The 21763-nt window shown below is 38.3% G+C and overlaps 1 protein-coding gene across 1 annotated transcript in view; it reads right to left on the reverse strand.

Moving 5' to 3' along the window:
• The window catches only part of KIF6 (kinesin family member 6), a 158357-nt gene that overhangs the window by 530 nt on the left and 136064 nt on the right, over positions 1-21763 (reverse strand). Inside the window, exons 17-21 of the mRNA XM_055816372.1 lie at positions 15519-15603; positions 14398-14535; positions 12703-12795; positions 5139-5228; positions 3106-3206 (exon numbers count right to left, since the gene is read on the reverse strand). Of these exons, the coding sequence (XP_055672347.1) occupies positions 3106-3206; positions 5139-5228; positions 12703-12795; positions 14398-14535; positions 15519-15603 (507 nt within the window). The remainder of the gene's footprint in view (positions 1-3105; positions 3207-5138; positions 5229-12702; positions 12796-14397; positions 14536-15518; positions 15604-21763) is intronic.

Consider the following 21763-nt stretch of genomic DNA (forward strand, 5'->3'; position numbering starts at 1 on the left):
CTGAAAGAAGATAAAGAATACATTAGACTATATTTCAGGTTGTGTTATCAGTTTTAAAACAAACTTCAGAAACACAAAACAAAAAGAAAGGAAAAAAGGTAACCTCTTAATTTTAAACTTTTAAGACAATAAATAAATAAATAAATCATTCATTTACACTTCTGCATTTTCATTTCTCTACCTCAAGACTGCGCAATGGCAGGTTTGCAGAGCAGCCCTTTGCGAAACGCTTTCCAGTGTAGTTATGACAATGCTTTAGCAACACCAGTAAGCCCCTCTGAAGGTACCTGCTTTAATTCCGCTCTGTTTAGAAAGCAGATGGTAACAACCTACAAGCCCCTGAGGTAATGTGCACGGAGACCTCTCATTCCCTCCCCGGCGTTACTGTCAAGGATACTGAGCATTCCCACGCTTTCTGTTTATGAAACTTGTTTTACACTCCGCTGCCTTTCGCACACATTTATCCCCCCCTCCCCCCCCCGCCCCCCAGCTAATGTAAAGTGGGGCCCTCAGTTTGCTTCTAAGATGCTGATACTGATAAAGGAAAGCACAGTCAGTATGTTGACATGTTTTAGTTCTAGCAGACATTGGTTTGGCTGAGCCTGTGCTTTCACACGTTGCTTGTTGCAGGGCACTGTGTGTGTCATAATTGTGCAGGGAATGAATACATCAGTGTGCAAATGCAGAAATGCTTACTGAACATCTCTGTTGAAGAGTTTGGGAAGGAGACAACTGAGCACGGGGCTGGGACTCAGCACATGTAGCTTCTATATGAAGCTGTCTGACTCAGCTTAGTGGCCCTGGGCAAAGAATTCGCTCTGGTTTATTTTGTCTATGTTTGAAAATTATTGAGGAAACGTTTTGTGTGAGACTGCTAACACATAACTTTTTCCACCAAAGTATTCAGTCAGAATACATGCCTTCTTGTTCTACTCTTCCTCTCTGCTTAACTCTACTTTGCCTCTAATAGTTTTCTTTTATAAATAAAACCAAGTCCCCATCCCCACCCCAAAAAAGAAAACCCTCCAGTTCTCCTTTGCTTTGGATGCAACTGTTATCAGAAACTCCATATAGCCAATAATGCACAAACACTACAGCAGTTACTGTGCCTGTTGCCTCCTTTTAGTCTAGAAACACGTCAAGGAAGAGCGATGTGCTTATGGGAAAAGGGAACTCATAAAGCTATCACAGATACAGGAATAGTGGAGTCTTGCAGCCCATGGTCTTCTCCCAGCTTGAAAGGCTACCACTGCACCTCATAAATGTCCTCAGGTTTCACTATGGTGCTGAAGTACAAAGTATTTCTTTAATAGTACTAATTATTAGATTTTACCCTCCTTCATCTTGCTAAATTAGAATTTACAGACATTTTTTGATCAATAGTTCCTGCTATCGGTGGCTCCATCCTTCAAATCTGGGAGGTTTCCCCTTTCTTCATAAGTAGTCAAGGAAGAAAACCTTTCTTTCATAGGCCAGGTTGACACCAAATCCTCCTTAGAACTTGCTGCTGAGGTGTCTCTTATCTAAAACACATCAGGTCCTACATGTTCGATATACGCGGGTCGTACTGATGAAGCCTCTTGACTCTTTGCTCCCCTGCCTATATCTAGTGACTGGCTGAGTCTGGCAGCCCTGCACTGTCAGGGTGACTCCGTTCCCTTTCAGCTACTTAAGGCAGTATGCAGCTCCTCTTGTCTAACTAAACTCCAGAACAGTTTTAAGTGCTGACTGTCCTTTGTTCTGCAAGAATACCTTTTATAACTTGGGGTCTAATAGCTGTCAATGTAGATAATGCCTAGGTCCTTCTGAGACTGATGGATGAGGGCAGGTAATAGCCTGTGGCTGAAAAACAATCAGGATGGAAAAGGCATTTGAGAGAGACTCCTGATATGGTATAATTTAGGAGATGATCACAGGACAAGCTGTGCTTTTATTAGATGGGTTACTGTACTTCGCAGAATGAGTCAGTTTTGGACCTTCTAAAGGCCTGAAATGTTTGTTGTAAGACACTTACCTCCAACCGTCTTTTGGTGACCTGCCTATAAATTCAAGTTAATGTAATTTGCAGAAGAAAGCTGACAACAGCTTTTCTAAATAAAGACAAAAGGGATCCCAAAGCCTAAGTGTGTTAAGTGTTTGCTTTAGATGAGCATAGGGAAGCTGTTTTTTTAGCCACTGTGTCTTTACCTGACGGTTTTCTGATAAGCAGTGTGATACCGAAACCCCACTTTGTGACAGTGCTAACACCATCTGCCAGGTGCTGATAGCTTGCTGAATAATGCTGTCACCAGCACTCAAGTGCTGATGGAAAGTTATTGCTTGGGTAACCACTACTGCTTTCATCTTCTGTCTAATTGCTTGCTGCCACTAAAAACTCTTATTTAAACCCCCCCAACATACGGGTCGTTTTTCTTTGTCACAATGAATTACTTTTAGGCCACCTTGCAGTGCCACTGTGGTGTATTTATTGCTTTTTGCTTCCTGCCAATTATCTACACTGTAGAGTGAACTTCATTGCCTAACTATGATTGTTCTCGGTACCTGATTTGGTGACAAATACCCATAGAAAGTTTTGCTAGACCTAGATATAGTGAAATAGCTGTTAAGGTCATACTCTGCCGGGGTGGGCCAATGTGTATCATAAGGTAGGGTGCAGTACAATCATTTATGTAATCTTTATTTTGTGTCAGTTGTTACAGCTACATTTGTACCAACTGAAAACCAGGCCAGATAGTTTAAAGAAAAAGTATACAGAAAATTCTGGAAGTGTTTTAATCATCAAGAAACCACATTCAAATCCATTTACTTAAGTGTAAAAAATTACACTGTGCAGGCTGTGCAGACATGCATGCCCCAGAAAGTTTACTGATGGTGACTGAGAAAAACAGACAGACATCACAGTTTTACAATGCAGCATTGAACTACTAAAATAAATACATGTGAAGAACCTCAAGTGTTTAGAACGGCTGAGAACATAATGTAATATAACTTAAGCCAGAAACAGTTCTCACTTGCGTCAGTATAAATGTGGACTAAAGCTATTTTGGCTTTAAAATGCTGTACTGGAGATTTTGGTTTGGCTTCCTATGTTTTGGCAGGATTTACCTTTCTTTTGCAGGATGTTCTGTCTTGCTTTAATGAAAGCTAGGATGTCAGTATCAGCCTTGCTGTCTCCAGTCAGAGGAACAGAAGAACTTGGTGGGGTCCTGAAATAAAGAAAGTGTACTCGTGGACTTGAGCAAGAAGGAAGAAGTTTTTTTTCCTGTTGCGTTATCTCATCTCTTTTTTCAGCATGGAGGACTTTGTTCTTCAGATACATTGTTAGAGGTGGCACAGTACAGAGGAGAACCAAGCTCAAGACTTCTTAATGCTCTTACATAGATTCTTAAGATTAGCCAACATCTTTTTAGTTTGGTAGGGCTACATGCTTATCAGATATAAAACCTCTCACAAAGGGTGAAAAACATTTTACTGCTGAGTCAGAGTTACTGCCAAGTGGAAAAGCCTAATATAGCGAGTGTACCAAAGAAATGAGGTTGTGACTATGCCATGTGTTTGTTTGCTTCAGGAAAAAATGCTATTTATTTGAACAGATCAACAGTATTTTTGCCTACCGTAAGGGAATTAAATTTTCGTGCATATACGGAAGTAAACAAACACATGACATTTGTGATATTTGCTGACAGTTGCAACTCCTTTGTGCTGCTGAGTCTCCTGTCCCAGCTGAGGTCTTGTATCTCTGCAGTTAAATCATGGACTTACCTCAGCTTTGGACAGATCCGCCAGTGGTGTAAGACGATGCAGTACAGCGTAGCTGTTCTAATCAGCTCAGAAAGCTATGAATTTGGCCCTGTGTCTTTAGCCTTGTTTAAAGACTGGGCACTAATGGTGAAATGAGAGATATAGTGGCAAAAATTACAGTATGGAAGGACAAGGGGAACTGAAGGGAGAAACATTTTTTTTAACATATCCTACCTTTGTAATTACAGCTTACTGACTATTGCAGTAGGATGTAATTGTGGAAGTCTGATATCCTTGTCTTTGTGCTATTAATTAAGTGCTCAGTGTTGAATTAGTGAACCAAAATGGGAAAAAAATATAGAATGAACTATGAACTTAATAAAATGTATCTTTTAATGTGATTTACAAGGTGATCTCAGAACACCAGTAAAGGACTATTGTCTTATTGAGTTTCATTTGATCAGCAACAATCTAACAAATACACAATGTATTTGAGAAAGTACTGACTAAATTCCATTTTAGCTTCTCTTTTTCTTTTTTTCTTAAACACAAATGCAATTGAAAAAAATAGGTTTTGGGGGATGAAATTTTCCATGATTTTTTGCTGTTCTAGAAATGGATTGTTTTGGAAAATGAAAGAAAAAAACCCTTGTGATTTGTTCTTATTAATGCAGTAGGAAAAATAGTGACTTAACCATATTTTCCTAAGGGCCTTAATAGCCAGAACTGTTAGGCACAATAAGAATGTATCTTCTGGAAGTATACTGACTTGGCATGATATTTTGGTGGGAGGAAAGAACATGGAAATGAGCACATTAGAAAAACTAGAGTAGCTGTCAAAAAAAAAAAAAAGGAAAGGTAGTTTCTGTTAACCTGCTAAGCTAATTTTCACAAAGCAGTACCTCTTTTGAGAAAACACGATGTGTAACCTTTGCCAAGCCTGACACACCCAGGCTGCTGGCATAATTTTCTTTTACTAGAATAATTTATAGGAGAGACATTAAAAATATTTTAAGGACAAAATCATGAGAATGAAAAAATCTTTGCACAGTTCCTGCCTTGTATACTCTGATCTCTCTTCCTTTCAAATGTTTTTATTTACTCTTTCAGAGTCCCTTCTCTTGCTGAGAAGACACAACCTTGAGGATTCATGAGCTTATGGGGAAAAAACCCTCAGGTCAAACAAGAAACTACCTCTTTAATAGTGATAATGCAGCTACTTGGTGTAAAGCTATGGGACAAGCTTGGTGTTGTTTTGGAAGTTGGAGGAAAATCAGCAATTTCAGTTTTGTTTTTGTTTTTTAAGAAGACTGCTAAAGAGACTGGTAGAGGGTTATCTGGGCATATTACTTACTGGTTTGCTTTTTTTCTCTGAATAGCCCAGGTACACTTCTTACCTTGTTCTTAAAGTAGGACTACTAGAAGTGGTTGAATTGTTTTTCCCAGCTGGATCTTCATTAGGGCTGACTCTTGTGGTCTCTGAAAAACTGGAATGAGAGCAGAAATGAAAGAAAGAATATAGATATTGTGGAAGGAATACTAACACATGCTAATTAACTAAAAGGAAGCTGTTTTTCAAGACTTTTTTTATCTAGATAAAGCACTTGTTTACTGGAAGAGGATTTTCAGTTGAATGCATGTGATGATTAGGTTTATGTAGAGAATGTGGCTATGAAAGAATGACTTATAAGCTCATAAAGATTATATTTTTAGTATTTGCCTTCTAAGCAGGGCTTGTAAAGCACTTTGATGTATCTGATGTACAGTTTTTAATAGTATATTTAGTTCCCAAACTGACTATTAGTCAAGTGAGGCCTTAGCTCATTTTCCATTCTTCCTTTAGTCAGGCAAAAATATTACCAAAATCAGTGGGAGACTGGATAAAAACTCAGTGAGGACTTGGGATGTGGCTTGTTGATGATAGCCAAATATATTGCAAACAGCTGTTGTGCATTCCTGTCCCTGCAGATATCGTTATCAAGGAACCTCTCCACTAGGAAGGCAGATTTCTGCCATGGGATGTCTAGGGACTGTCTCCTTTCCCTGGGGGTTGCATATGCTGCTGGATCTGGTGCCAACCTTAGAGAGTGGAAACACTGGATGACTCAGGTTTAGGATTTTTCCAGTAGATGGCAGGATTGGCAAGATCTTGCTTTTCTAACTCTGCAGTAGTTTGTTCACTGTTGGCTGATGAATTGATATTTCTGGCAGAGAACTTGAAAAAGGAAAGAAATTTATTACTAAAATTTTACTGTATTACACTGTGCCAGGTTCAGTTTTGCCGAAGATATTGTGCCCAAGAGTATAAGTCATTTTCAAATGAACAGCTCCAGGTTTACGAAATGTTTCTCTTTAACTCCTCGAGTCCCATACCATTCACACCTGCCTAAATGGATTAAAACCCCCTTAAGATTCAGCCTAATTCAATTAAAGCAATATCATATTTAATGTTAATAATATTCTGTACTTTATTATGCCTAAACATTACAGGAGCTAGAAAGGATGTGTGATGTTATTACCTACTATGTGGTTTAACAATATCTGGGAACTTCACATCATAGTTCTACTTTAGGATTTCCTGAACATTTTTTCCATTAATTTGACAGTTCTTAAAAACTAAGTGATGTAGGGTCTTAAATTCAATTTTCTAAAAGGACTCTGTGTCTGTGCCCTGAGATACCTAGGCATCCAAGTCATATAACCATGGTTTAATAAATCACTACACATCAACTGAACCATAGCAACCATCCACAGCTGTCCTTAGCCTGCAACAAATGTAAGGTAATGTGACTTAATGTGATCCTTTTCCATTGCTTTATTTTCATTGAAATAAGCTTCTCTGCTTTTTATTTGCCATGAACAGAATGGGTAATTTTATAAATACTGTGAGTCAGCTGAAGTAATTTATTTTTAAGCTGCAGTAGTTTATATATTTGAACTAATTTCTTCCATTTAATGTAAGTGAAAATTATTCTCCAGAATTGTTAAATCCCCATTTTAAAGGGGACTTTGACCCAGATTCATTAAAAAACCTAGACACTACGGGTGTGACAGGGTTTGACCTCTAGGGATCTCACTTTCAAGTGGATTCCTGGACCCAGGACAATATGCCAAAACCTGTGTTAGAGTGCTCTGGGGGTACTGGGCACCTCAGGAAGGTGATATTAAAAAAACCCCTTAGACTGAGTTGGTGCTCAGAATCAGGAAATTAACATTACTGTGCTCAGAGGTGGACCTTCAACTCCTGCCCTCTGCCTGTGGGGATACAGACAGACATTTTTGTCTGTGGGATGCAATCTCATCTCCTGCAAGTTAAGGAAATTTACAAGGAAGCTTATAAACATTTTTTGTAATGACTCAAAGTGCTGCTTCCATATAAGAGGTTAACAGTTAAAGTACTAATCTAACAAATGAGCCCCTCAGCTTGGCAGAACTCAAATCCATGTTTTAAGTATCCCAGAAATTTCTCTAATCCCTAGGTAGAGGGATGACCTTGGATGGGGATAATTTGTATCCTTCATGCTGAAGCTCTGATAATCTTTCTATGGCATTGCAAGATACATTAAATCATAAGGGAATGAAAGAGTGTAATTTTTCTGTGCAGTGGTTTGTATGCTCAGAGGAAGCTGGAGCCTAGCTTGTTCTTAGAAGCCAGGACTCTCCTCCTTCATCTGAGGGTTAGATGCTGCTCCAGAGATGAGAAAAGATGAGAAATTTTGCTAGTACTGCTCTAAATTTAATGGAAAGTCACTATGACAGCATGGGAAGGGGGTAATGATCTCCCTCTCTGTGTGTTAAGCCTGAAGGACTGGACATCTCAGGATGCTCGACAAAGCCAGACAAAACCATAGCTGACCTGATTTAGTGTGGTGCTAGTCCTCCTTCAAGCAAGGAGTTGGTTTGGAGATCTCTAGAGGTGCTTTCCAGCCAACATTTCTTTAATGTGTAAATAGAAACTCCTGGATTACAGTTTTGCATTTTGATGGACACACAAGGTGTAGAAGTCCTGCCTCTTTGTCTTTCTCCTGAGCTCTAATACCATTCATGTTCTGTTGACAAAGTATAATTCCCATTTTCATTCTGAATCAATCTGATATTTCCTTGAGTTGAATTTAAGAAGTCTCAAGGCACTGTTTCCTCACAGCTTCAGTGAAATTCCTGCTTCTTCTGGAGATTAAGGATGGTCTGTCAACTTCATATGTCTCAGTTCTTTTTTTAACCTTGCATCTGAAATTCCACCCTCTGGGTAATTGGGTAATAATGGGATGGGGCAGCAGCTAGAGAGATATACGCAGAGTGGCTGCAGGAACCTAAGGGCCAGAGACAACTGTCCCATGGACTGATCAGCTCCATCAAGCCCATAGGACAGAGCAGCTGGAGAGATGATGAGTGTCGTGGTTGATTTGCCAGCTGAAAAAAAAGTGGAAAATCGGGTAGGTTAAAATGGAAAGCATAAATTTTGAAGGTGTGCAACCTCTGCAATGTTAAAAAACCTCAGCTGCAGTTCTTCCATTGTCTGAGCCTTGGATGAGAGAGGAACAGATGTTCTGTATAAAGGCAGGCAAGATAAAAGATGCTTAAAAACTGAGCATTGTAGTATTTGGTTACAAATTTAAACTTGGCTTGCAGATTCATAGATAAATTGTTCAAATTAAGTTTTACCAACAGAATGTGAAAACCTTTGAAATATCATTAATCAATGACATTATTCACAGATTATATTTTATCATCATGTAACCCTGCATAAAATTGGCAGGAATGAAAAATTATTACAATAGAAAATGCTGCAATGTATGTATGTATGTGAACATTTCCCTTGTTTCACATAGCATCAATATAGGGCGTAAATTTTGCAATCCAGGACAATAAATGTTAAAAAATTTAATGCTTAAATCTATCAGAGAACATGAACAGTTATCTGAAAATATCTCCAAGGAAATCTAGAGTGACAGGAATATTTTGAAGAAGAAGCTGGAGAGCCAAGGAGTCTGAGATTGAACATACTGTGGGATTTGCTGGAATAGGACAAACGAGATTCAGTAAAAGGGAATGAGCAAGGTTAAGAAAGATCTGATTGAATTAAAAAGAATCTATTCCTTTTGAGAGAAGGAAAAAAAGAATCCAAAAATTTTTAGAAGATTTGAATAACTATCCAACATTTGCTTGATTCAAGAAGAATACAAGAACAGTTCAACACTAGTGAAATTAAATATTCAGTGAGAGAAGTAACTCAAACAGACAAGGACCTGATAAATTTCTTAAATGAAAGCCAGTGTGGGAAAAGACTATATGAGGATGAAAAAACCACTGTGCTTGAATTCTGAAGCGGAGCAGACGTGGAGTGCTGAGCTCAACATGCATTTTAAGAATTTTTGCAGACTTCACAGGAACCCATTAAGGGACATAAACGTACATATAGTACAAGTTGCAGTTAGCACCACAGCTTTACGGTAGAGACAATATAGACAAGTAGGGTATTCTCTTTCAAGTTTGAGGGATTTTGTTAGGTATTCCTTTTGAATAAAATAACTTTTTGATGATTATTTTAGGTTTCTCTTCCTTTCTTTTTGTACTGTGAGTCTGGGATTGCTGATTAGACCCTTTTCTGTCTGAAATATAGAGATGGGTCATTCTTTCTCCACCTTGCACAGCTGTTCTTCATTTTAGAGTAATATATTCAGATCAGATGAGATTTAATATTTCTGCAACCTTCATATGAAAGACATATGCAAAGACAAATATGGTCTGGAAACCTTCTGAAGCTACTCAACAGGTTAATGAGTGTGAGTCTGTAAGACTACAATACACAAACTACTGGTTTCAGCTACTTTAGGTACATCAGATTTGGTAACGTGATTAACTTGTTCAAGAAATTATCTTCCTTATGTAGAAATGTTTTTCTTATGCCAAACCCACTAATAACCCTTATGTCACCTTTTTCCCCACTTGAGCTCTGTGGTCACTGAAATTAATGTTTTACTTCTTACTCTAGTGAGGGCAGGATCAAGCCTTACCAACTGTGGCAGAAATGCTCACTGTTCAACTTTTTTATTAACATAGACTCATTGCAGCACTTAACTATTCAGCCATTTTTTTTTTCCGATTGAAAAAGAGGCATGTTTGGCCATGAATCAACTACCTTTTATATGTGTGTATCCTTCTTAAGCCTCAAAAGGATTACCAGCTTCCGTCCTCTGTTATTTCAGTTATAAATTGATTTAATACAAAATGCGATGTGAGGCTATCACATTCCCTTCCCAAGGCTTAATTTTCTCTGGTAACATGATTAAGGTGTGTCAAACAATAACAATCCACATGCCTCGTGCACTAGAAGGTGATCAAAAGATTTTGCCTCAAAACCATATATAAATCTCAAGAAAGATTATGAATATACCTGTATCCTTTATATGCTGAGACAGGTAATTTATTACTTCTAATTTATATCCATTCACACTCAGGAGTTTGTCTGAATGGTTTTACTACATGCTTACTATGTCAACAGCAATCTTTGATTTCTGACATGCAGCCCATTAAGTTTTAGATCTCATTACTATTGAACACAAATGTGAACTGAATTCCATCTTGTAAATAGGTTTTATTTACACCGCATCATAACAAATATAATTTATGTCAGTTTCTGCTTTTGCGAGCAGTTATTCTGGGTGAAGATAGCAGTATCATTTCAGAGAAAGAGACTTGATTTCTAGGTGAATTAGAAACCAAGAGCCATTTGTGCCTTAGGACTATGTAATTAATTGTAGACTGGACTCATCCTAAACAATCATGCGATCTGGTAAGCAAAGTTCCTGTGTCAACTGAGGTCAAGGAAATCCTTGGGAGATAAATATTCTACTGTTTTATAAGCCTAAAGCGTGTGGAATTAGAAACTTTTACTCTATAATGTTATTGCCTCAAATAGGGGAAAAAGTAAATTTTCTTGCACAATGGGATGTTAAGCCTGCAGCTCCCACCTCACAAAAAGCAGAAATACTGTTTCTGCTTCCATATACATCACACTGCAAACATACCTATGTAAAATACATTTAAAGAGCCTAACATAAAATAAGATCAACTTTCTGGAACTATAAGGAGGAAAGAGCAGTTAACTTCAAAAGACCATTGTGACAATATTAATAGAGATGGGAAAACAAAACTATATTCATCCTGACTCCCTCTACAATATAAGTTCAAGAAGATGACTGTTCTGCCTCTATGATCTATACACAAGGATCATCCAGTCTCAGTCAACATGTCCATTACTCAGACAAAGAGAAACTCTTCATTATAAAGAATGTGATTTTTCACAAGAGACCGTGCAAGGCAGTACATGATGCTGAAATAAACTTGGCAGCTGAAAGCAGCCAGGCACCTTCCCCCGTTCTATTCCAAATGCTAGACACACTTTTCTGAGACCTGTCCTCCAGTAATAAATACAAATGGTAAAGACATTTGAAAGAAAAGTTTAAAAGAAAATTAAAAAGAAACCAGTTATGCAGTTTCGCTTTTGAGATAGGGTGGGGGATGCGAAATCAGTCTCTCATTGCACTGGAAAGTTCCTGGGCATTATCATATGTTCTTTTTAGTTCTAGCTCAGATTGCAAAAGATACCTCTCTCCTGAGCAATGCATCAGCACACCAACTGGAAATTGTTGCTCCCAAGAGCAATGAGGCAGAGACGTTGTGCAAGAGGTCCTTAGTTCAGTTCAGTACAAAGCTAAAGTGACAGTCATGGATTGCTTGAGCTAATTTGGCTGACTTTGTACTAAGCCAGACCAAAAACGCTCTCATGTTCTGTTCCGTCAGCTTTTCTGTGGAACAAGTAACCTTTAGCCTAAAACCAGAAGTGAAAAGCTCAAATTAGGCCTAAAACCTGCCAGCCATTTGCAAAGTGAATACTGTCAAAGTCTTGAGACAACACAGAGTAAGAACTCAAGCAAAGTAGAGAAGACTAGAGTCAGTTTTCATCAGTTTGAGACATCTGAAAATGCCTTCTTAGACAACTTTAGAGGATTGTTTCATTCTCTGTACTGCTTATGGAGTACTACATTTTTACTATAGATACATGACAGTTTACAATAAAGATTCAAATAGATTTTACAGTTTAAAGAAAATCCAGTGTTCATTATTTAATGGTATATAGGATATATTATGTTTGCTGCAAAGCAGGAAATGTCATTTATGCAGGGTGTTGTTATAAAATAGTAGGTGAAGCCACTCATCAGAGAAAGATTAACTGTATAATGAGAAGGAGGGGGAGAGAAGGAGAAAAGGAAAGGAAGAGGGAGGCGGGGACAGAAAAAGGAAGAGGCAAGGAGAGAGACCACCTCCATTTATTGTCAATGACTATGGAAACCTGCACATTCAGGTATGTGTTTTCCTGCACTCTACTCTGCTTGAAGGCTATGAAAGGTCTATTACTGCAAATTTAAATTAAAGGCTTTGAAATCAGAAGTAGCTGATGATGAAACAACCATGATGATTACATTTTTCTACTGTGGAGGATGCACTAGTGCTTTACAATATCAAATGCAATATCATTGCAGAATAATATGCTGCATAAACGTAGCACCAGGACATTTTTCATCAGAAAATCTATCTAGGCTATATATTAAATAATTGGTTTGCACCTTCTTGAATACATTGAAAAGGAGATATAGTCTCCTCATATAGCAAAACTGACTGGTACCAGACTTGCCTTTCTTTGCTATCTGTCACGGGGCCCCTAGTGACAGATTTCAAGGATCCCAAGACCAAGTCAAAAAAACCGAGCTACAATAAACTACCTTCCAAATGACTTCAAAATAACTGAATGATAAAAATATATTTTCTACATAGCCATTTATTTTGTAACTGGAAACGTGGTGTTTGAATGTGGTATCTGCAAAAGCATTCTGGTGAACCGCACTTCTAAAATTGCATTTTTTTACAAGAAGGTAAGGAAGAGAAAGATGACCAATTTACCTGTTAGTTGATAGATGTTGCGAGGATCTGATAAACTGAGGATGAACAGTCACGGTGTCTGGTGCACTAACCATCTCTGACTTTTCCTGCTGGGTTTAGATTGAAAAACAAAATTATGTAGGATAGGATTTTTTCAGAGTGCTTAATATTGGCCTACAGGTCTCAGCAATAACAAGGTAGGCAATGACTCATTCAGAAAACACAAAGTCTGAATCACACAGCATTTCTTCACTTGGACAAACACTTCTGAACAAAGAGAAAAGTGTTTAGGATTGGTTCAAGTATTTTTAAGCTCAAGTTACAGGTTTTTAATATGTAACAGCATGTGTTCACCGATTTGAGTTTCTTAGGGAGCTCAGATGTATAGATAGGTCAAGATCCAAGAAATCAATCCCAATTATTTTTTCCAGTTTTCTAATCTTCTACTGATGAATCATGAGAGGCTGAATCCTGGACCTCTCCTGTTAAGGGATAAAGAAAAATGTGCTCCAGTGGATTCAAGAATATTACCTGCAGCGCTTTGAAAAGCCTAAATATTTAGACAGGAGGGTGACTAAAACATTATCCTCTTTGCCACTAATGTGGTTAGGGATTTTAACCTGAAAAGTATTTTGCAACAATAACTCAAAGTTAAGCTAGTTCGGTGGCACTTTATGGATAACTACATTCCACGTGTTAAGTTCTGTATTTACTTTAGGCTGTTTCCTTAATAATACAGTTTAATTTATAATCATAAGAATTAAAAAAACCCAACAGCTAAACATTTCTTTGTTTATAACAACTTTCCCCAAAGAGTGAATCTTCTCTTCCAGTTAATAATAAAGGATATGGGATGAACTGCACTAGGCATTCTTTGTCATTAGGCTGATGTGCATTTCATGGCAGTGCTTTGCTGTGAGATGCCATGCCACTACTTGGAAGACATGAAAAATGTGTCAGAAAGGGAGCATAAGAAAGCTGTATTGTTTCAGTTGATCTCCCCCTCTGGACCCTCTTGTACTGTCTCCTGTGTTTGTGAAATTGTGTAGCGTTAGACTGATCGTGTTATGAACTTCCAATACACAGTTCAAAATGTCATCTCGTCAGTTTGGTTTTGCACAAGTCATTAAACTAGAGCACTCTGTTTCTGCTGGGTTCTTAAACAGGCAATGATAGCAGTGGTGGGACTCAGCCAGAGAGTGAGGGGCTGTGCTGTGAGCTGCTGACCCTCTGGGAGCTTAGGGAAGCTGGAAGGTTGCTGGAGTCTTTGCAAACAAAGGAAGCTAAAAACCAATTACGTTTGCTGGGATTTGTCCATCTTACAGCTATGACTGCCATCTTTTAATGCACGTGTCATAAACCTGATGAAATCATAGTTTTGCTAGCAGTAAAAAAGATTATTTTTTCCAATGTCCTCTATTTGTTTTATGTCCCTTCAGAGTTTTTGGCATTTTGGGACCATTCTTTGCTTTCAATCAAGTTGTCTGGAGGAATGTCAAAACAAAAAATAAAGCAGAAAGCAAACGTTTTGCTTCATTTATGTTAGCTTCATACAAGTATTATCCACATTAGCTTTGTCTGATTTACATTGGCAAAGTACAGGTGAATCAGGCACCAAGTCCCATTCTTCATACTCCTTTCTATCTAGTCAATTAACTACTTCTTTAAGAAACGATTAAAGGTGTTACATTTAAATGAAAACGGAAGTGATTTCATACCTGTAAATTTATTGCCTCTTCAGACCACCACATTTCGAAGTCCTTTTGCAGCTTCATCTTGACTTTTTCTATAAGAAGCTCCAGGTGCTCAATCTCAACCTTCAGCCCTTTCAAGTGATTGAACATTGTTTTGTAACTAATATGGAAAAAGAAAGTGTGTTACAGAACTTCCAGCACGTCTGAACAAAGCTTTATCCTACGTAGAACAGTTACGGATTTAAACTACAGAAGAATATATAGTAAACAGAGATGCAGGGGACAGAGACAGATTGGTGGTCGGAAGAGACATCCCATATTATTTAAGAGCTTCACCAGACAGTAAATACAAAAAATCTCACCCCACAAAGCTTTTATTCAGTAAAGAAATTAGTGACGTTCAAGTGGGATGAGTATTGATTAACAATTAAAATCCAGGTTCAGTCAAATCTGTCAATTATTTTGTTTGGTTTCTCAGCATGTTGCCATTAATAAACAACTGGTCACCAGAGCTTGGATTCAGGTAGGAGATGAGACCGATTCACCTTTCAGATGCAAACTTCATTGGCTAACATAGAGTTGGGGCTTTACCAGTAGTATGAAATAGCCAGAAGCTTCCTCACAGATTGCACATAACATAAACACTAGCAAGTTGCTTAAAACTGATATCCTTGCGTCTGTTTTCTTTTAGCCTTCTGGCTACATTGACATTAGAGTGAGAGTTGGTTAACCAGTACATATTCTGCATGTTATTTACACTTAGTCAATCCTGTATAGCCTAAAAGTTTCCCTTAGGTCAAGGAAGGCAGGACATTTCTGAATCAGCCAAAAAGGTTCACAACACATTTGGATTCAAACAACAAGTTTCTAATACTAATCCTCAGGGAGGACATTTAGCTATTTTTATTTGTTTTTAGCCATTAGCTCAAGCATAACTTTTCCCCACTCGCATAGCGGCATCTTACAGACAAACCAACTACATACACACAAATTTAAAAACTATTAGTGAACCACAAAGCTGACATTTTTAAAATGTCAGAGAAAACCCTGAGGGTAGCTGTGTGTACAGAATTGTAACTGGAATACACTATCAGTATAATTTATCTTCCGAAGGATAGCAGAAGTTTAAGGCAGAAGTAATACCTTTGCTTTTCTTCTTCAATTTGCATTCGAAGTTTCTCTTCTACTGGATCAAGCATATTTAGCTCTTCAGAAGGACTAGAAACAGCTGTAAGAGAAATGGTCAGATGTAAGCAATGACATTATTATGTCAAACCAAGCAACTTTTAATTAGGAAAAAAACCCCAATTTTCAAGAGGTAAGTAATGAAATGGGGGTCATTAACCATTTCTCTGGAAATGTTTCTTCAAATTGCTTATTTAGGCCTTAATATAAGAGATGCTTAATAACCAGTGATTTGAATTAAGTTGCTTTTAATATTTTTTTTCCCAGTAAAGACCAGAATATTCATTTTAGATATGAATAAAAGTGAGTTTGCCAGTTCATTTTAAAAGTTCGTCTTTGCCATAAAAGTCTACCAAATGCATTCAACCTGACCATTTTGCCTACAAGGACAAGACCAGGACAGCAAAGTTGTTGCAGAAAGAAGATACAGCAGTAGCTGTGCTGGTGCCTGGGAACAGCAGAACAGAAAGAAGAGTAAAAGAAATCCTGAAGGAGAAATTAGCTTTGGTAAGCAATGAATTCAGGGAATTAGTATAAATAAGGAAAGTGTCTTGAAACTATGTGAGAAACTTGTCAAGGTAAAGGAGAACTGTGGAAATATTAAGAGTAGCCTCAGTTAACCTGAGAAATAAGCTTAGGATTTCTTTGTCTTCTAACGGAGCTAGTTAGCATGCAATACACAACATGCTTACTCTGAGAGATGGCAAAATTGTCTTGCCATTATGGATTGTATGTTCAGCAATGAAAGGAAATGTAAGGTTACCTACTAGTATTACAACAGTTTCTATTTCTAGAATGAGTGAGAATAGTTTAAGGTTCCCAAGAAAACATGTTCAGCCTTTTTAACCGAAAAAAAATGAAAGAACCAAAAGATTTGCTCTACAATACATGCAAGTTTCCATCCTGATTATTATTTCTGCCAAGAAAATAAATCTTGTGTCAACCTGTTGTGAGGCCTGAGGAGTGTACCCTCTCTTTAAGGAGAGGAATTCTGTCTGGAACAAGAGGGCAGTAATGACCCCTCTGCCTGTCAGTGTGCCAGCTGAAACCATTAATCTTTTGATGTAGCGCCCTGTAGCTTAATACAGATGAAGCTGAAAAGCATTTTATTTCATTTAAAGTACTTGGGTCAAGCATGTCAAGGTGGACAAAGCACATGAACAATTCTCATTTGATACATTGAAAGGCTTTGCTGGATTTGCAGATTACAAAAGAATGATAGGGTGAAGACAGCTGTGGTGGAGAAGGTACTCTCAGAAGATTAGAAAATAAACTGCTTGGAATGTTGAAATGAACACACAAGCCAGGAGGTGCAAACATCACAGCAGAGGAGATGCTATGACAGTGGTATCAGATTGTACCTGAACACGATGGATAGTAAGGCAGCCATCATAATCACGCCAGAACCTTTAAGGAAAGCAGTAAACCTTTCAATGATTACAGGGGATGAGGATTTTCTGATTTGTCAGATTTCATCCTCTGGAGAAGGCACAATGTGGGAAAGTGCAGAGCTACACAAGGAACTTGTGGGGAGACACTCACTGCAGAGCTCCTGAGGCTTCACACTTGTTATGACCTTCACGGATACACAGCATCCAGGCTTGAAAGAAATGTGATCTTATGGAACAAACTGGAACGACTTAGAGAGTAACTGCCTCCCAAATGAGCCATGCTCACCAACCATGTGAGCATCCTTAACGTGTTCCTGTGCAAAGCTGGCCAGACTTAGCCAAAGCTGTCTTCAGCAGTGGTTAAAGGGGGCTCTCCTGAGCACACTGAAGTGTGTTTGACTTATCTGCGCAACCTGTTATGGTGTCTGAGGTCAGGAGGTATTATATTCCCTCTATAATGAAGGGAAATAATACAGAGGGGAAGACAGTAACATCTTAAAATGTTAATGCTGTTTCTGAAGTGAGGACTTCCCTAGAAGAAAACCAAATTCTGCTGGTTGTTACAGAGTGATGCAAGGCCATAGTATTGTAGTTTTCCTTCCCCGATTTATTTAGACATCTAGTGCTTGGAAAAATATTTTTGCACTAGCTCTGAAAGGGCAGCCAAATTTGGGTAGAATTTTGTCACATATATAAAAACACCATGAAAAATGTTTTTCTGTGGCTGATTACATGCTGTAGAAGGGATTATTTGGTTGTAAGTTACCTTCAGAATTAATAATAAAGCCTTTTACATGAGATGAGTACCTCTATCACACAAAGGCCCCAGCATCCTCAACCCTGCATAGAGCTACGCCCATTATCTCTAGCAATACGCAGGTGATGAAAGCAAGAAAAACAGCTGTGGCCAAGGTGAAGAGCAGAGTTTTGTATGTGCACAGAATGGAAAGAGATGAGTATGCTGCAAGCTGATGAGGTCCCAGCAGCAAAAATAGCACTGGCTATTTCATCAAGTAAATGGCTACAACTTAGACATGCATTATTGCGTTCCAGTCACAAAGGCAGAAGAGGTCCAGTGTCAGGTGAGGTGCAGTGGCAAGTCAAACCCAGGCCATGCCTAGTTTGGCACTGTTTTGTGAGTTCTCTGGTGTCTTCCCATGCTGTTGCAGTCTCCATTTCAGCTTTTTGTCACACCTGCTCATCGCAACAATGTGCTTGTGAACTGAATAGCATTCTGCTCTAAAGAGCAGTCCTTTTTGAATCAGCCTACCGTAATATATACAGATAAACACACAGCTTTTTCCTGATGTTCCAAGCAAAAGAGATCTATGTCTGGTGGCATGTATTTCAACCCTTTTGGCTGCTGCCAATTCTGCCTTCTCCTCATTCCCTGCTACTTCTGTTCTCTCCTCTTCGCTTTACCTTTCCTGAATCCCTGCAGTGGCCTCTTTCTGCCCCTGGGCTCCTGCTGCTGCTGCCTCACACCCCTGTCCTCCCGCCAGCCCGGGCAATCTCAGCTACAGCTGAAGCTGGGAGGCTAAGGCAGAGGTTACAGGCTCTTTGTATCACATGTCTAATGTTAGCATTCTTCAGTATGCAGGCTCAGTTATTTTAAAATAACATGAGAGGGACAACTGAGCGAATAGAGTAAAATATAGAAAGCATAATACTTATACATTTAAGATAGATACCTAAGAAGAAATACTTTCTTTTTTGCCATCGTTTTTTATTCCTCTAAAGACTTTCTTTTTATTGTACATATCTGCCTGCCCGTTGCGGAAACAGAAAATGTTTATTGAAACATCAGATCATTTTATCTATGTATTAACCTCATATACATTTAAATTATGAAAACTTGAAAATTCACGAGACCAACTTTTGCCCGTATACATTAAAAATTTTGCAATACATTAAGAAGTGCAGAGGTGCTACTGCTGAAATATTAACTATCAGATACCATTTCTGCAGCTGCACAGAACACAAAGTGGTATCTGCTTTGCTCACTCACAGCTGACTTTTAATTCATTGCTTGACAGTTTGTCATATGAAACTTGATTGTACAGTCTAGCTCTATGCTTTTAGTGCATCAACTGATTTGAGCCATTCAGCTGATGTACAATATCACATGCAATTTTAGTGCCCCAGTGACTTCTCCTGGGAAACAAATGCAGTTGGTGCAATTTGATCCTGGATAATGCAGACCCAGGTTTCAGGGATGCAGGGGAGGTATGATGTGCATGTTCAGGAAAACACTGCCTCTGTGTATCCTAGGGGTTTCTGTTGGCATACCTCCATTTAGTTCTATACAACAGAGTTATTTTAGCAAAGTCAGCAATGTATTCATAAGGAGTATTAATTCCTTTACATCAGCATAACTGCATATACAGCTGAGTGGCAAAAATTATGAATCCTACTTTGTGAAGTCTTTGTTAAAAGCACTGAGTCACACGATGTAAAGAGGTTTTGATAGTGCTACACTGGGTAGTGAAATAGTTAATGACTTCTATATTTCTCTTCGGGCTAACTTTTTATTTCATCGTCAGATACTATCCATTTGGTGAAGTGAAGCAGAGAATACAATTGGTACCAGCTGCCTGCTTAGAGAGGAAGGTGAGCTCTGCATGAGTTGACGCTCAGTTCATATCATAAAGGTTTGTGGGGTTTGGATTTTTTTTCATAAAGAAGATTGTAAGAGGCATTTTAAGATATAATGGCTTTACTAATGAAAGGGCCAATTTTGGAGCACTGGAAGTATTAAAATTTACAACACATTTCACATTGCCAAATCACATGGTACCAGAAAGAAATGATAGCACCTGCTAACTGGATCACTATTTCAAAGCAATATGGCAAACGTGGTTGAAAAACACTATTTCTAGCATGAGATACCACGTGTTATCACCATAGTTTACTGCAAGCTGGCAACAACTTGAAATAATCTGGCAGATTCTTGTCTACAGTCAGAAAATTTTGCAAGAAACTCTCTGTGACCCTGAACTTTATACTCTCTGGGGCGCTCATATATTTCTCGACCTGAGTGTATCCTAGAAGTCAAACGCCGAGGGATTTATTGTCTTGTGCCTCAAATAACATTGTGCCCTGCCCTCTAGCTGTACTTTCACAGTCAAAGATTTTCATTTTTTCACTGGATAGTCTTGTGTTTATCTGCTTAAATTTATAGTCACTTGAAGTTACCAAATTTAGAATTGACTTCAGTATCCAGTTAATATTTTTACTGCTTTATTTATCAGTTTTGCAGCTTTTGGCAAACTCCGGCTGTAGTGCTTTCAAATGGGAACATATGCTGTCATTTGGTTTTTTTAAAAAGAACTACCCATCCATCGTTATTCAGGATCAGCTTACAAGTAATTCTCCCTTCTTTCTTATTCCTCCCCTGGGCCATGTCAACCTATGTTTGTCACCGGGCACCATGTGTGTGCTTTATACAAAAGCAAAGATGGGTATGCACAATGAAACTCAGGAGAAGAAGAAAATACCCTAATGTCTGGAAGAGTTTATGTTGTGGGTTTTAGAGCAATTTTCCCCTTATACTAATGTAATAGATTTTTTTAAAATTTCAGCCACTTGGTCATGAGCACACATTGAAAGAAACTGTCCTATTTTCAGCACTTTACAAGTTAGTGCATGCGTGTGGGATTAAGGGCATGTGTATTTTGATGTTTTTTATTTTTATCACTGAATTTAGTAAACAGGTCCATTGGTATGCTGCTTTTCTTTGTACCATTGTATTGTTTAGTGTTTTACTGGCTTAATATTCCCTCAAACTAACTGACTTCCAATGCACACCTGGAAAGTGGAGCTGTTTTTTCCAGTCTCTAAGCTGTTTTGGCTAAATACAGACTCACACTTCAATTGCCTCAAGTTTCTTCTTTGAAACTAGTCATCTCTATATTTTCTCCTGAAAATACATGGCATATGAAACAGAAGGCGTTGCCTTCATGTCAGCTGCACTCAAGCCATGAAAGTTTCTGAAACCATTGTGGCTAAAAGTTCTCTATTGGTTTCCAAATATACAAGTACAATATAAGGGGGGGGAGGAAGAAAAAAAAAAAAAAGCAGCCCAAAAAAGCAGCTTCAAGTTTAATGTATTCCATACATGCCAGCTGATCTATTAGAATAGTAACATAGCTGGGTCTTAGTCAGGAAACCCCTACTAACTCAGATTCTTGCCTAAACTTAAATACATTTTACCATTTGATTACATGAGATTATTGTTGCATCATTTATGTTGTTCACAGTATTAGATAAAACCATACCTGATATCTGAATGATCTTTCTCTGCCTCCCAAGAAGGAGTGTGGTTTGTCATCCATAAGTTTTGAGGTTTCATTAGCATTAATTTCTACAATATCCAAGGACTTTCACAGAAAAAAAAGTTTCTTTCCTAAGTTTTGTCATGCTGCTCTTGAAAGAAAAGGATGGAAAAGACTTCTGAAGTTGCTTATCATGAAGCTAAGATATCTGTCATCAATGTGCAGACCACAGTTGCAGTACGACAGCAATGACTGTAACTTCTGTAAAGCAATGCCTGGTCAGGATAAGAACTTGACTGAGAATAATATAGCAGAAATTTACTGAGAATAAGAAATACCTAAAGGTGTTAAAGGTGCAGTCACACTGAGTGTCACAGAGCGTAGAAGAGATACTGAAGCTTAGTGCATCCATGTTTCTTCCCAGGGATTCCCAGATAAAGAGACACACAATTCTCAGTTCTGAGAAGTGCCAGCCTTACTGTGCATAAGCAATATACATAGGCATGCAGAGTAAATCCTGTGCTTGTGGGTCACATTT

The sequence above is a fragment of the Falco peregrinus genome, chromosome 11 (genome assembly GCF_023634155.1).
Source record: "Falco peregrinus isolate bFalPer1 chromosome 11, bFalPer1.pri, whole genome shotgun sequence".
Lineage (NCBI taxonomy): Eukaryota > Metazoa > Chordata > Aves > Falconiformes > Falconidae > Falco > Falco peregrinus.